This window comes from Gopherus evgoodei, chromosome 1 (assembly GCF_007399415.2).
Source record: "Gopherus evgoodei ecotype Sinaloan lineage chromosome 1, rGopEvg1_v1.p, whole genome shotgun sequence".
Taxonomy (NCBI): Eukaryota; Metazoa; Chordata; order Testudines; family Testudinidae; genus Gopherus; species Gopherus evgoodei.
Genome location: NC_044322.1, coordinates 347,161,398 through 347,177,400, shown reverse-complemented (window position 1 = coordinate 347,177,400; position 16,003 = coordinate 347,161,398). Strand labels below are relative to the sequence as shown.

At 38.3% G+C, this 16,003-nt stretch overlaps 1 protein-coding gene across 7 annotated transcripts in view; it reads left to right on the top strand.

Moving 5' to 3' along the window:
• The window catches only part of CACNA2D1 (calcium voltage-gated channel auxiliary subunit alpha2delta 1), a 689,818-nt gene that overhangs the window by 327,320 nt on the left and 346,495 nt on the right, over positions 1-16,003 (top strand). For all 7 annotated transcript variants that reach the window (XM_030560557.1, XM_030560387.1, XM_030560113.1 and 4 more), the window contains exon 4: positions 2,260-2,319. In XM_030560557.1, coding sequence (XP_030416417.1) covers positions 2,260-2,319 — 60 coding nt within the window. The remainder of the gene's footprint in view (positions 1-2,259; positions 2,320-16,003) is intronic.

The following is a 16,003-nucleotide window of genomic DNA, read 5'->3' as shown; positions in this document are numbered from 1 at the left end:
AGAATACTAGAATCAGAGAGTTTTAGAATCCTGTTATCAATCACCTGAGCCATCTAGTCCACTTTCTTCCCTCTTCAAATCTCTAATAACATACCTGCTTTACCCTGTTTTGCCTGAATTGGATATTAAAATGAAGGGTTGGTCTTTGAATTACCTTTTCCTTGTTAGAAAAGTTTTTCTTGTGCAATAAACATTTGGAAATGCGTTTATTGATATTCTTGTGCACTTCCTTTGGTGTTTCACAGAAGCCCTACTCTCATTACAAAGTCTGAAGGTGAATTTAAAGAGAGGGAGCTAAAGCAGTTAGTAGTGGATGTTCTCCACAGACTGTGTGAGGACTTGCATGAGACATCTATATTTACATCTCTGTCTCACCCTCACCCCCCACCTCACCCCAACCCCCCCACACACAAAACAAATCAAAGCTACATTAAAAGAACACTATTAAGGCTGCAAAGTCAAGTCCTCAAAATGTAGGAAATGCCAGAAAGTACGTCGGCATTCCAATCAGGAAGCTTCCTCCTCCCGGCTTCCTGGACACCAGCATAGGGAGATTGAGAGCACAGGAAAGAAAACCTCCCTGCTTTTAGTTCTGGTGCCAGAATATAATGTCATTTTTTGAATATATGGCATGTTTTTACTCAATTGAGTATTAATTTTGTATTACCTCATCTCAGAGTATAGCTGAAAAAGGGAAATGTCTAAAGAGGGAAACCAGAAAAAGTTTGGGAATTACATATGAGGAGTGTTTTAAAATGAAAAATAAATAAAAAGGATTATAACTAAGAGGAATCAGAAGGGATAGATGTTCTCCCTTCACCATGACCCTTCTTGCATAATAAAATTAAAAGGCAACAAATTTAAATAAATACATTAACTATGTATAAAGAGAATGTATACTTTACCTAGAGAAATATCACTTAATAAGGAGAAGAAAGAAGTAAATAACTTAATGAGATAAAAAAGTATTATGTATTTACATGTATGAGAAAAACCAGTTGCAACTACAGTGTCTAGGTTAAAAAGTAACAAGGGATGTCAATCTTCATGCTACAGAGAATGATCTGCTCCAGTGGTCATGCTTTGATTACATTGATGGAGGTCATTATGTTTGCATAAATAGTTTATTATCCTAACCTGTTGATGTATGAGGAACTGGTTACTGACAGAGGGAGGACTGCAGAGTAGATAGGGTCAGAGGCTTGCTCTAGTATTGGAACTCCTGTGTTTCTAACTGATTTGATTAGGAATTCAGCTTTACCCTTTAGGTAAATGTATGTGAGTTGATCACCATAGAGGGATGGGGTTGATAAGAGCTTTACCATGAGTGTTGGATTTCTGAAATTTTGGGTGAAAGAATTCTTTCACTTAGAGGGGCAATTCAGATGCAAATTGCTTTACAGTGAACATGCAGTGTTGTTATGGCTGTGTTGGTCCTAGGATATTAGAGACACAGGGTGGGAGAGATAATATCTTTTATTGGGCCAACTTCTGTTGGTGAGAGAGACAAGCTTTACAGTGACTAGGCAGGAAAAGAGATGAAACACAACGTGGGGCCTATGGAGATAACTTAATCATGTCATGATATCTAATAGCTCAGAATATCTTGTGACATCTATGTCACCACAGTGATGGGTAACAAATTAATGCTTGTAATAGTAATTGGTATTAGGCAGATGAAAATAATTGGAAATCTCACTGAAAAAGCAGTTACTGTTCAAGTCTACAGGCTGAGCTAGCTGCCAAGAAGAGATGAGGTGGAAGATCATTAATATCCAGTACGACAATGCCTCTTTTCCAAAGCCCAGTGTCCTTCCCGCAGGCTGGAGAAACTGCATATTGTCTGTTTCTCACACACCACTGCAGGGTGAACAACCTGAGTAAAGCATTATTTCTTGGGCTTTATACAGGTGTCCTGATCTTCACCCTGTGGGCTCAGCTGGATGTGCAGCAGAGGGTCCAATATATTGTGTACATCCCACTTGTAGACTGGCATCTTTAAAAGTCTTCACAGTGATCTCATATTTGTTCATCAAGTTTAGTGTCCCCACAAAAAAAAAATAAATAGGAAATTTAAGAAACTATACATTGAAATCGGCCTAACACCTGTTATATCTCAGTGTCATATTAATACCATTATGCTAGCTGTTATGAGAGTTAGAAAAATAGGTATTCCTATAATGACTATTGTTTACAAGATAATTATATTAAGACAGGTATTGAAAACATCAAAATAGATGTCTTTTTGTTTTTCCTTAGAACCTTGCAAAAGAAGCAGAGACATTTCAAGCAGCACATCAGTGGAGGGATGAGTTTGGGGTAAGTTTTTTCACTTTTCCCTCATCTACCTTTTCAAAAATTTCCCGCTTTACAACTGTCACTCTATTCTTGTGAATTTTACTTGTCAATACAGCTGTGTCAGCAGGGATCTGTTCCCCTGAAAACATGGATGTGGCCTGATTGAAAGAATCAGTGTTGTGCATGTGCTTCATTGCAATGAACAATGAATACATCGGTTTCTGTAGGACAGTGGCATGTAAAGGTGCCAAGGGCAGGGCAGGCTGCAAAAAAGAAACCAGATTCTCCCAAAACTGATGTTTAACATTGTAGTTAGACTCCCCGACCAGCCACAAAACTGTGGTTCTGATCCCCTGCACTGGTTATCAAGAAGCTAGAAAAAAAAGCACACAGCCCCTCTTTATTGCATTCCAGTCTCTGGCTCCCAATCAGCAAATAGGTCCAGTAAAGTGAGAAGTTACTTAAAACTCTATTCACTATACTAAACGTTCTTCTGATTCCCAAAGGACCAGCCACATTGCTAGATAAATATTAGTTTAGGTCTTACCCAAAATACCACACTGCCAGCCAATCCTTTGGTATTTAAATCTAAAGGTTTATTATAAAAGAAAAGAATAAGGAGAGTTGTTAAATGGTCAAAATAATCAGATACATATATGGACTCTGAAGTTTTATGTATCAGGTTCTTAGCAGCACTGGTGAGTTTGCTAGCTTGTAAAGTTCCTTTGGAACACATACAAAGAATGGATGGGTCTATCAGTCCTTTGTTCTAAGCTTCTGTTGTAGAGAAGTTGCTTCAGAGGTGAGAAGCAGGACTGAAGACCAAATGGAGATGATGCAGTTGACTTTTTATATCCTCTGCCATGTGACTTGAACATCCTTTGTCCCAAACACAAACTGACTGCACATGGGCATGGTGTGGTATTGCCACCCTTACTTCTGTGCTGCTGCCTTCAGTGCTGGATCCACAGTCAGCAGCTGCCGCTCTCCGGCCGCCCAGCTCTGAAGGCAGCTCAGAAGTAAGGGTGGCAATACCGCAACCCCCCTAAATTAACCTTGCAATCCCCCCAAAACCCACTTTTGGATCAGGACCCCCAGTTTTATAAACGCTGGTCTCCCCCATGAAATCTATATAGTATAGGGTAAAGGCACGCAAAAGACCAAATTTCACAGGGGGAGACCAGATTTCCTGGTCTGTGATGTGTTTTTCATGGCCATGAATTTGGTAGGGCCCTACTTATGCACACTGAGAGACAGAGAGTTAAAAACATGACTTAGGTCCTGGCCAAATTCAGATCCTATAACTAGCTCAGAAGAGCCTGGATCACTAATGAGCAACAGTCTGCTGTTTTGACGGTCTCCGTGCACAAGGGTGTGGATAGTTTTAGATCATGCACTCTTTTACTGCTACACTAGGCACTTGTGCCACCTGGCTAGCAGTGTCTCTGGGCTTTGTTTTTTTTCTTTTGCCTGTCACCTTCAGTGGGAAATATGCAGATTATCATACTCCCTTCAGGAAAGCTTCTGGTCTCATCATAATTCATTGCCAAGGAGAGATCTCAAAGTAATTTTTGAAATGTAATTTTATATTAATGCACGCAGCTCAGGCAATGGCTGGAGTTATAGAGTTAAGGCAATGACAATCTGTGCATATCTCATAGGCCGAAAGAGTCTGCAGTTGGATTTGTAATAAATTGGCTGCAAACCAAGCTTGTGCTTTACTGTTTTGAGTTAGGATGAGAACACGGTACAGAATATAATAACCTTGACATTAGGTTATGCAATTAAATTGAGAATAAATGTATTAAGCATCTTATAATTTAATTTGTTCCATTTTAGCCAGAAGTAATCTTTCTTCTCTTCTGGCCTACTTTTTAGAAAATGCCTGATCAAATTAGCTTGCACACAGATCTTTTTGATAAACTTATTTTTCACTGCAAGATTCATTCTCCTAATGACTGTTTTGGAAACAGAAGCTGTACTGTAGAAGGCTTTCAATGGACTCTGCTTCTTACTGTATTTGTGGTTCCAGGGTGTCTTTTATGGGGTTGTTTCTTTTCTAGGATTTTCTTCTGGGTTATTAAAGCCCCTTCAGCACCATGCACATGAATCACAAGAGAAACAAGGTTTTTTGGACACAGTCTGTTGCTTATTTTAATTAGCTTACGCTCAGCAACGGTCTTGACAGCCATATTGTAGCACAATGATAGCCTGTGGGGTTTTGGAGGGTAAAAGAAAAAAACAAAACAAGCAAAAGAAAATATATAACATGAGAGGCTTGCTCTTACAGAGTGACTATATGGGCTGATTTCAGTGGAAGAAACCGAGGGGAGTGAGGGTAAAAGACATAACATAAGTTCTGAGGTCTGTGTAGAGGTGTAAGAAGTGTGCCAGTAGAAAAAGTGTCAGCTCATCTGTTGTAACAACTTGTTCTGAATGTAAATATTTGTGCACAATTACATAACAAAAGTGTGTAAAATCTACTAAGGTTGGAACAAGGAAGTGTTTAAAATATACTAAAGTTCCAAGATTTTCTGTCTGAGCTAGAGTTGTACTGGAACAGAGATCTAGTATCCTTGGATAATTAGGTGATGCTAAAATAATTGGTATGGGGCAAATCTGCAAAGATTCAGTTCAGAGAGGACTCTAAAAACCCAAAGTTTATCCAAACTCACCCAAAACTCTTTCTGGTTAATTCTACTGATAATTTAATGTAGAGCTAGTAAAAATTCTCTGACTTTTTTGGGGCGGGGATAGTTTGGAAGAATGTAGATGAAATTCAGATTTTGATGAAAGCAAAGAGACTCTCTCTTGTGGAAAGAGGCCTCATTTTTTAATGATCTCTAGTTCCATGAGAGAAGACTTTTTTATAATATTTCTAGTTTCTAGCTTTATTTTCCAGCTGAAACTGAGAACTATTACTACACAAGAACTGCAGGCAAAAAGTAAATGAACTTAACTTTTTTTCAGTGCTCAAAAGCTCAGAAGTTGGAACATTTTAGTAGAATGTCAGATCAGTATTTATTTTACTTAAACTGCTTCCTGTAAACTACCTCTCCTCCCATCCCCAAAGTCAGGGGATGTATCAATAACAAACCTACCTGGCATCTGGAAAGTTATGATGGTGTCCAAACAAACAACACAAAAGTGACTATTTAGGGCTGCGCCAAGTATAAGAGCTAACCTACTTCAGAAAGGGAAGCTTCTGACAGAAGAGACTGACTCTGCTGGGGTTGCATGGTGGTATACACTGTGTTTGTCCCACTGTTTAAGAAGATGGAGACTATGGAGTAAGTAAAGGGAGATGTGGCCTAGAGCTGGTAAAGAACTAACATTTTCTCAGTGTACTGTGTAAACAAAGGGGTAGGGTTCCGTTTTTCAACCCTGAGTTAGCAAGGTGGAGTCAGTAAAGAGCAATTTGAAGCAGAGGGTTATTTAGAGGGAACATTATTAAGTTACAATCCATTGCATACTGAATTTAGGGTGGGTCTTTTCACTGACACCAGTGGTCTTTGAATCAGGCCCTAAAGGACCAAACCTGCATTCTGTGTTCACGTAACTCATAGATTCACAGACTTCAAGGCCAGAAGGTTCCATCATGAGCATCTAGTCTGCCTCCTGCATATTGCAGGCCACAGAACCTCACCCATCCACTCCTGTAATAGACCCCTAGCCTCTGATCGAGTTATTGAAGTCCTCAAATCATGATTTAAAGACTTCAAGTTACAGAGAATCCACCATTTACACTAGTTTAAACCTGCAAGTGACCCATGCCCCATGATCCAGGGGAAGGCGAAACCCCTCTCCCCACCTCAAAGGATCTTTGTCAATCTGACCCCAGGGAAAATTAATTCCCGACCTCAAATATGGCGTTCAGTTAGACTTTGAGCATGTGGGCAAGACCCACTTCCACAGAATTGATTGTGGGTTTTTGGTGTGCAAGGATGAGACAATACATACAGATTGCAAAGCATTTCAGGTTCAGTAATCTCCTGGAAGCTGTACTGAATCTATGTCAGCACTACACAATGTATTCTTGTGACATTCTCATCATTTTGGAATTTTCCTTAAATAAATACACTGTGTAGTTATTTATCATTTGACAAATGTATTTTATATAGCACCATAAACACAAATTGAAATCTGCAATGTTTTCTAGTGATTTTGTGAGGTGAAAATGATGAATTAAACATAATGCACTGAATATAAATTAATTGTGGCTATGTATTATGGGTGAACGTCACATATGTGGCAGAGGGCTGCCATTTTGAATTCAGTGGACTTCTTATGTCATTAAAGTTAAGAATGTGCATATGGACTGGGCCGTTTTATGGATCCAGTTGCCCACGATGCTCTGCATTACCAGCACAGAGGAGCTGTGGTCACTGTTTCAACCCATGGCCTGGAATAGCAGATGGAGGTGCTGTGCGACAGGCCCAGCATCTTGTCCCTGAGGGTGGATATTTCTATTGGCTTCAGTGGGCAATGGATCAGAACCATAGAACCCAAACACTCTGGGTTTATGTGGAGTGAATTTTACTCTTATGTAAGTAGAATTTTTATTAAGATGTAGGCACATTGCCCATAAACCTTTATTACACAGGAATGTTTAGAAATCCTAACTATAATAGACACCAAATGATTTTTTTTTACAGAATTTCTTTTAAGAATCCATTTTAACATGAATGCTTTAGAGTTTTAACTATTTTAAAGAGTCTAACTAACTTCTTAATGTCTTGCATCAATAATTTAACATTGGGGTATTGGGAATAATTACTGAAAAGATGCCTTAATGTTTCAAAGGAATATTAGAGATCCTGGACATTTTCTGGAGTAAAGGAGGGCAGCTTTAATTAAATATTGGTTGGTAAAATATAGTTTTTCTGATTAAATGCAATGCCAATTAAAATATCTCTGATTTGCAATTACCTTTAAGGCCATAAAATACAAAAACACTTATAAAAGTGTTAGGTCTCTAGAGACCTGTGTGAACACTATGAAGAAGAATCCAAAATACTGAACAGCAGGAGCATAACAAGAAAAAGAAAAAAGGCCCACTTAATTCACTGCCCTTCTCTACTTCCTTTACTCCTGGCAGCATGCAATTCCCTAGCTGAACAGAGAGCTGGAGAAACAAAAAATGTATTTATAAATTAGTTCGGATTAATGCAGCCATCAAATCAACCAAACTTCATCAGTTGCTACTTTGAATTTCTTGAGATTTTGAAGGCTGAAAGGAAGGTATTTTTTGTTACTTGTGATAGTTCAATTATTCTTTTAGATTTCAGGGGCTTTTTAAAAAAGAAAGAATGGGGACATGTTCTGTATTGAAATAATTGCTTGATTCCCCAAATGGATCTCTTACAATTACGTTTGGTATCACATTTGATTGCATTGCAATGGTTTGTTAGCTAAAGCAATTTTGTTTCCAGTTGGGTCCATAATATTAATTGTACTTACACATGTATAAACGTAAGGAATATCTCATTTGTATTTTAACAAGCAGAGTCTTTCTGCATGGCTTATTAGCATCCACTTATGTATAAGAAGAATGCAATGAAGACTTCTAGGAATTAATTATCATGTGAAAAGAGTCTCTTAAAAATTCCTTTCAGTGTGTTATCTTTTAAACTCTTTAGGGACCATCTTAATTTCCTGTAGCTTAATAGTTCAGATATAATATTTGGTTTGATTTAAAAATAGGCCAGAGTTTGAGTATCAGTTGAGCTTAAGTTTGAGGCACAGAGAAAAGGTCACAAAAATGTTATTGTGGATCATGTATTTTCATACCTTTCTAGTTTTCTTGAAGAGAGAAGGTTGGCTTCATTAAGTTGCTCAGCAGAGAGGCAAAGAATAGAAATGATAACTGAGATTAATCTATTCTCCTACCATGAGAGGTGATCCTTTTCGGTCAGGGTAGACGCATATTGGAGGGAGCAGTGGTGGGAGCTTGCTTTGCTTGACCTCTCCTATAGGTTAAAGACTTCAGTCTCCATGGCTGTCTGTTATCTTTCCTGAACACTGAGTCAGCACCAAAAAAGTTGTATCTTAAAAACACCAGCTGAAAAATCTTGCCAATTGTATTGTTAATTGCCTGACTTAAAAGAGGCAGGCTACCAAACCTGATCTTTCAACTTCTGATATGGCAGAAAGAAATCAGACATCAGAGGCAGAGATGGGGTGCAGTTCTTCACTGATTTGTACCTCATGTAGCCATTTGTGTTTATACAAAGTGGTCCAGCTTCTCTGTTACTCAGTATTTTGCATAGTCAGTAGCAACCAGTCCAAAATTAGGTGGGAAAAGCTTCCATTCTGATTTGGCACCATTTCCTGTCCACTTTCACTGGTATAAATGTCTACACAAGCTGCAGGGGAACAGAGAACTAAGCCTAGTGACTGCAGGTGGAAAGTAGATGGAGTTGAGAAATCTGATTAAAAACATAAGTGGCTCATGGCAATGGAGAATCAGTCCCATGCTGGTATGTATCAATCTTTTCTATGTCTTCACAACAGGGCCTGATCCAAAGCCTTTTGGAATAAATGGGAAGACTTCCATTGATTTCAGTGGTTTTTGGATCAGGTCCTGTGCTTCTGAGATATGTGTGATTGAGATGATAACTCAGTGTGATTAATCTAAATTGACAGACAGATGGTCATGGTCTTAGGGAGAAGAATTTGTTTTCCTCTGAAGGGCCCTGTGCTACCTTCACTTATGTGACACATCTTTGATTTGTGCATAATTTAAATGAGACATGCCATATATCTTGCTGCGATAATGTGAAAATGGAATTCTGCTGTCAGCTGCGTGTGCACTTTGTGGTCTTCCCACTCATGGAATTGTGCCTCATATAATGGAGATGGTGAGAAGAAATAAAAATGGAGCATAATATGCTGAAATGAGCAGTTGTGTAGATTGTTCTGATGTTTCTCTGATGCTTATCCAAATTATCCTAACCTTTCAGGTCTGTGCAAATGGACTCAAAGTGTCGCAGGAAAAAGATTTCCCTGTTTTTAAATTGGGTAGAAAATATCTCAATTACAGTTTTTCTATCAGTATCTGGACTGAACTCAAGTTGTGATTCTTTTCGCTTAAGTTAACTGAAAGGTCTTCCAATTTAAACAAATAAATCAGTTTTAATTCAGTTCCTAATGTATTTGAACCTTTTTCACCATCCTTTATGTAGGATAGAAACAACTGGCAAGGAGATAGAGCTCTTAATTTAGAAGTTTTATGAAAATGTGACAGGATTGAAATTTGTCCTAGACAAATGTGCCATTAGAGATAAATACTAAGGGCTTGGTTCTCCTTACACTATTTTTTTCACTTAGAAATATGTGAATCCCTTTGGCCAGATTTTGAACTGTTGGATGGGTGTCATTCCAGAATAACTGCACTCCAGTGGAATTGCCCTTGACTAGTGTAAGTATGAAGAGAATAAAGCCTGGTTAAATCCTTGGGAAAGTAAATACTAGAATTCTAGACTAGATCGCTTATGGCCTTTTTTCTCTTTAATTTCTATCTTCCTGAGAATGGCAACTACTCCTTATGGTTTATCCTCCAGTTCTTTGTTCAGTGGTTCTCAGAAGTTCTTGCACTAGTGATTCAATGGGACTATGATAGCTGAGGATTTAGTCCTATAATTTTGAACTCCTTGCTCTTCAGGTATACTCTTGTAGACTTGCTACTACTGTAGGAAGCTCCTCTACAAACTCTGCATCACTTCAGGTGGGAAAAGAAGAGTTTGTGGACCCTAACAACACCTTTGAGAAGTGCTGAATCTGACATATCCCGTTTTCTAATATGGCTCTTTGTATTTTGGTGCCTCTTTACATGCTTAACTTCATTGCAGAAGTTTAACATTTTAATATGTCATTTTAAAAATTATATCCATCCAAAAGAGAAAATTCACCGGTAAGGATGGTGCCAGGAAAGCTTTTAGGGTGAGGAGATAAACAGTCAGTCAGTCATTTTATCTTTCAAACACCTCACTTTATCTGAAGAATTTAAAGTGTGAACAGACATCACGTATCATCTCTACATATTGACCATGCAACTAATTAAAATTTGTGCTGTTTGTGATAGGGGTGGGAGGTGGCCGGGCTCAGTGTAATTTGAATCTTTTCATCTTTTAGACACCACTGGAGAAAACACATGTACATTATCACCTTCTTTGGATATGATTGTTTAATGTGCTTTCTGAACAAACATCTAATTAAAAGCAAAATGTTCTATTATACCCAATTTATTAGCACCCTGCAGGTTCTGTAGCTTAGTTTAAAGAACCTACTGTACTGTTAAGAGATGCTTCTGGCAGGCTGCTGTCTTCTTAGTACCTATTTTTCCAAGAGTCTTAAATGACTTGGTAGCACCATTATAGGACTAATTATTTGTTTTTGTCCATACTTCATTCCAATGGCAGATTTAGTAGCTACTTTAGGTTTGTGATAAGTGATTCTTAAAGTGTAGTTTTATTGTCCTAAGTGACTCTAAAAATGGCATTGTGGGATTCCATTTGTATTGTTTCTCAATTTCCAAATCAAATGTTAGTTTAAAAAATAAATATTTTTTCCCATAAATGCAAGCCGTGCCAGCGTGACCCAGCTCAAAATGGATTTCTTTTTCTTCTTGTGCACCATCATCCCTAAAGAAGGTCCTGCAGGTTAAATGAGACCACCAATTACATCTGTTCAACCCCATTATCTTCATTTGGAATTTAGTTAGCAAATCTGTTGGTGTGTGAGAAGGAAGAAAATTAAATTCACTCAGCTGCAGTGGTTTTGCACTGCTAATAGGAGAAAAGCAGTAAAAACATACTTTTGTCTTACTAGAATAAACAGATATATCTCTGAATATACACAGAAGGAACCAGTCAGTTAAGTAACAAGGTGACATTTTGACATAGATACTTTTCAGAAAGGAAGCACACTTTAAAAGGTCTGGAGATTCAGTTCATTTTGAATAGCTTGGATATTTGAGAAGTATCCAAACTATGAATTACCTCCTGGATCTGCAAATTGGGTTGAAAAATCTTTAAAGGATATGATTTTTTTGTGAGAATTTCAATATTTTCTCTTAGTAAGCAAACAACAAGAAACCACCTCCCAAAAAAGAAAAACCCAACAATCTCCTCCCCCATGTATTTTTTTTTCAGTTTGGCAAATCTGTTTCCAGAAGGCTGGAATCTGAATATGCCAAGGTGCCCAGAAGTGCAGAATAATTGAGGATGAAAGTGGAGGGTAGAAGAGGGAAATAACCAAATTTATTTGAAAAGGGAAATATATTTGCTTTGAGATTTTGAGGGAAGTAGAATAGATGAGATTTTATCCCCATTCAGACATTTGTTTTAAATCATAGAGTATCAGGGTTGGAAGGGATCTTAAGAGGTCATCTAGTCCAATCCCCTGCTCAAAGCAGGACCAATCCACAGACAGATTTTTACCCCAGTTCCCTAAATGTCCCCCTCAAGGATTGAACTCTCAATGCTGGGTTTAGCAGGCCAATGCTCAAACCACTGAGCTATCCCTCCCCCTAACGGGCAAGTACTGGGCTCATCCGGGATTTGAACCTAGGACCTCTTGCACCCGAAGCGGGAATCATACCCCTAGCCATTTTCTCTCTCTAGATGTCAAGGCTGTGCAGGTCTAATGTTGGCTGCAGGGCCAGCTTCAGGCACCAGTGCAGGAAACAGGTGCTTGGGGCAGCCCGGGTCTTCAGTGGCAATTCGGCGGCGGGTCCCTCAGTCCCTCTCAGAGGGACGGACTGGCTACCGAATTGCTGCCGAAGAATGAAGCAGCGCGGTAGGGCTGCCGCCAATCACGGCTTTTTTTTTTCCTCCTCTTCACTGCCTTAGGGTGGCAAAAAAGCTGGTGCTGGCCCTGGTTGTCTGCTACTTAAAAGCTCCCATACTTGGTCCTGCCTCGGCACAGGGAGCTGGGATTTGATGACTTCTTAAGGTCTGTCCCAGCCTACATTCTAGAGGCTCATGTATTTCTTCATATGTCACAGACTTTTTGTGCGGCTTAAGACAAATATTTAATCTGTCTATGCCTCACTTTCCTCTTTGTAGAAAGAACAAAGAAGATTGTAATATTGATGGAATCTGTATAATAGGGTAGTTGGGAGGTTTAATATTTTAATATTTGAAGCCCTCAGTTGAGACACTATAATGCAATATATGGCAATAATCTGAAAATCTAATGACCCAAGAAACGAAAAATGGCATTTTTACCACAGTATGTATACATAATTAATGTCAAGAGTTGATGTTCCAAGGCTTCCAACTCATACTACAGCTAAAGATGGAGAGTATTTGATGTCTCTCCAGTAATCTCAAATATACACAATCCAAAAGTTAACGATATACCCGCTCAGTCAGGCTTGACTTTAAAATGCACTTAAAACTGTAAAGAGAAGATTTGTTGGATAGCCACTGTTAACAAAAACATTTTACATTGGAGGTTTGGTTTGTATCCTTCCATCCATTTTGTGCTGTGCCTCTGACTTTCATGACAGTTAAACAAGTGAGGTGAGATTGAACTCTTTTCTGTGACTTTTGTGAAAGTGATATTGTACCATGAAGTAATGAGACACATTTCTCTGAGAAAAAGTGGGTGAGGTAATATCTTTTATTGGACCAACTTCTGTGAGAGAGAGAGAGAGAGAGAGAGAGAGAGATTGAGAGAGAGAGACTTTTGAGCTACACAGAGCTCTTCTTCAGATCTGGGAAAGGTACTCCCAGTATCGCAGCTAAATAGAATATTGTATTTAGACCCACAGGTATAGATCTGTACCATCTAGTTGAGGAACTACTCTAGCTGTGGTGTGTATGTGTAATAAATTCAAATTGTTACACATTTTCCATTTAAAGACATGTTCATAAATCATATTTAATTTTCAATGGTAAATATGAAATTATTTTTAAAAAAAATCTTTCATATGTTAACCAAAATGGACCCTCCTCACATTTATAACTCAAATACTCCAAATAATTAATCTAAATTGAGCTCATCCCTCTGCAGTCTTTAGGAGACACACAGAGGCATGGTACTCCTAAAACTGTCACAGAAGGACCTGAATCTGCATGTTTGCCTCCTGTTTTTCCAGGTATCTTCCACTGCACAAGGCTACAGACACCTCCTCTCAGACGGGAGGATGCAGAGGTAACTCAAAGGAAGAACCTTGTTTGGGGTTTTATTGGAATTTTTCTCCTTTTCTTCTTTTTCATGCAGTTAGGGAACACTTGGTCATTAGACACATAGGAAACCAATATTTAAATTACTGTAAATACTAATACTAATGAATAGATGACATTTTGCAAAATGACTGTCATTATTACTGGGATTTTATAATGAAGGTGACCTTCCTTCTAAGTGACGACTTCAATCTGAAAATGGTATTGGCACAAATATTACAAAATGTCATCTGAATGAAAAAGGAGGGTGCAGCTGGAGTCAACCCAAGGCTGTCATGTACACAATGGACTGATTAAAAGCAATCAAAGGTGATCTGAGCTAACCAAATACAGAAGTCCATTCTATAATAAAGAACAAAAATAAAGAGAAAAGAAATGACAGATCAAGCTGCTTGATGCCACATTTTTCTCTTATGCAGTCTAATGTTTCTTTGGGTGGGGGGAGTTCTATTTTAAGGCACGTGCTTTGCTTTTAGGAAGACTTTCTTGTCTTCTATATGAGAAGTACCCGTAGTACTTGGCATTCATGCAGGGCAGTACAAGGGAATATAGTGTTTGAGCAAGTTGGCCTTTACATAAAATGATAGGAGGGCACAGAACAACAATTCGTATGTGATAACGTTATTTGCTTAAACATTTAAAAAATGTGCATGTTATATGGTCAAAGAAGAGACAGAAGGAAAACTGACAATAGTTAGAAACAGCAAGACAAGAGAAAAATCACACAAAAAATAAATGCTTGTCTACACAGAGAAACTTCCTAGTATAGTTATACTATTATATCTCCCTGCACAGACACGCTTATTCCATAACGAGAGTGACCTTTTCTGATTTCATTTATACTACTTGAAAAACAACATATTCCAGATAGGGATTATAGTCTGATTCACCATTCATTGATATCAATGGCAGTTGGTGGACTCCAAATGAAATATAATAAATCTGAATGAGGATTTCCAGTGGTGACCAAAACCATTACTACTTGGCACATATTGCTAAACAAATATGCACTGATTTCTGCACATAACACACCTGAAGTGGTCAATATGACAAAGTTTAAGTGTGCAATACAGTGTATGACAGACCCAAGGTACACACAAATGTTCCTTCAGGAAACTTAAAATAGTGTAAGATGAATTTATTGTGGGTGAAAAATTATCTATAACTGTATTTTCATGGTTCTTTATTTCTGCTGTAAATAAGTTTCAACAATAGAAGTGAGCTGAGGCTACAATTATGTGGAATTCTGACAGCTTTGGGACAAAAATTAGAGAGATTTCTTGAAATGAGTCACCTGAACAAAAAGAGGGACAATTAAAACCTAAAAATTACAGTAATTACCAAAAAGAGTTGCATGACCTGTCATAGTTGATTCCTGTTTGAAATATAGGGAAATGTAGTGGCATTGCTGTATAATAGCTGTTAGCAAATGTTGACTTTGGATAGTGGATACTGTGTAAGGCAAATCATAGGTTTGATTCTCCCCAATCTTACAGAAGGAGAAACCAAGACACAGAAGTTAAGGGATTTGTCCAAAGCTACACAGAAATTGGCAAAGCCGAGATTGAGAAATAGGAATTCCTGCCTTTTGTTTCGATGCACAGTCTTCTATTAGACCAAGCTGCTCCCCAAACAAAAGTTAGCATAAGTCTACACTTAGTGTGGTGTGTAGACTATAGACACTACATGCTCAGCTAGCATGGGTATAAATAGAAGTGTTGATCATGAGGCAAACAGAGTACAGCTATGCCAGTAACTTAGGATATATATCTAAGCCTCTTTGTTTCCAGCTCAAACCTATTTTAACCAAAAAAATCCTGAATTCTACAAAATGTATTATTAGCAGACATGCCAAACCCACAAAAAACAAGCAAAAAACCCACCCCACCCCACCCCCTACCGCAGAAATAGGGCTAGTTTTTCGCTTAATTGACTGGCTTTTGAGTTGTTTGTTGGCTAGTGTTTGGCCTGTAGCTGGTTGCTTTTTTTTTTTTTTTTTTAAATTGTGGGGCAAGGGAGGGAAAGCAGGGACAAGGGGGGAGGGGGAGAGTCAGGGGTGCACAGTGGGCCCACCATAGTCCCAGACTGCATGCCGGGGGTATCTACTTGCATAGAGTGTTGGGGTTTCCTAGGGATTGGCTTGTTTTGGCCTTGTTTTGAAATGGGATTAGCTTGATTTTTGGCTTATTATGAAAGTTGGGGTGCTTATTTACCACATGAAAGTTGGCAACTCTGATTGCGTTTTCCCCCCGATTTTTCCCCCTACTTTTTAATCATTCAAATATATAAACAAACTTGTTATATCTGAAAAATACAATACATTGCATGAGATATATGTATTATATACATTAGTCTGTCTGTATATGAAAAGCTGCTTGTTGAAGTAACACTATGTATTCGTCTAGATGAAGATAACACAACAAACAAACAGGCACAAATGCAAACTCTGAAGTGCATGCACATCTGAATGAACTGATGAAACTTATGCCCACCAAGTAAACATTTCAAGCTGT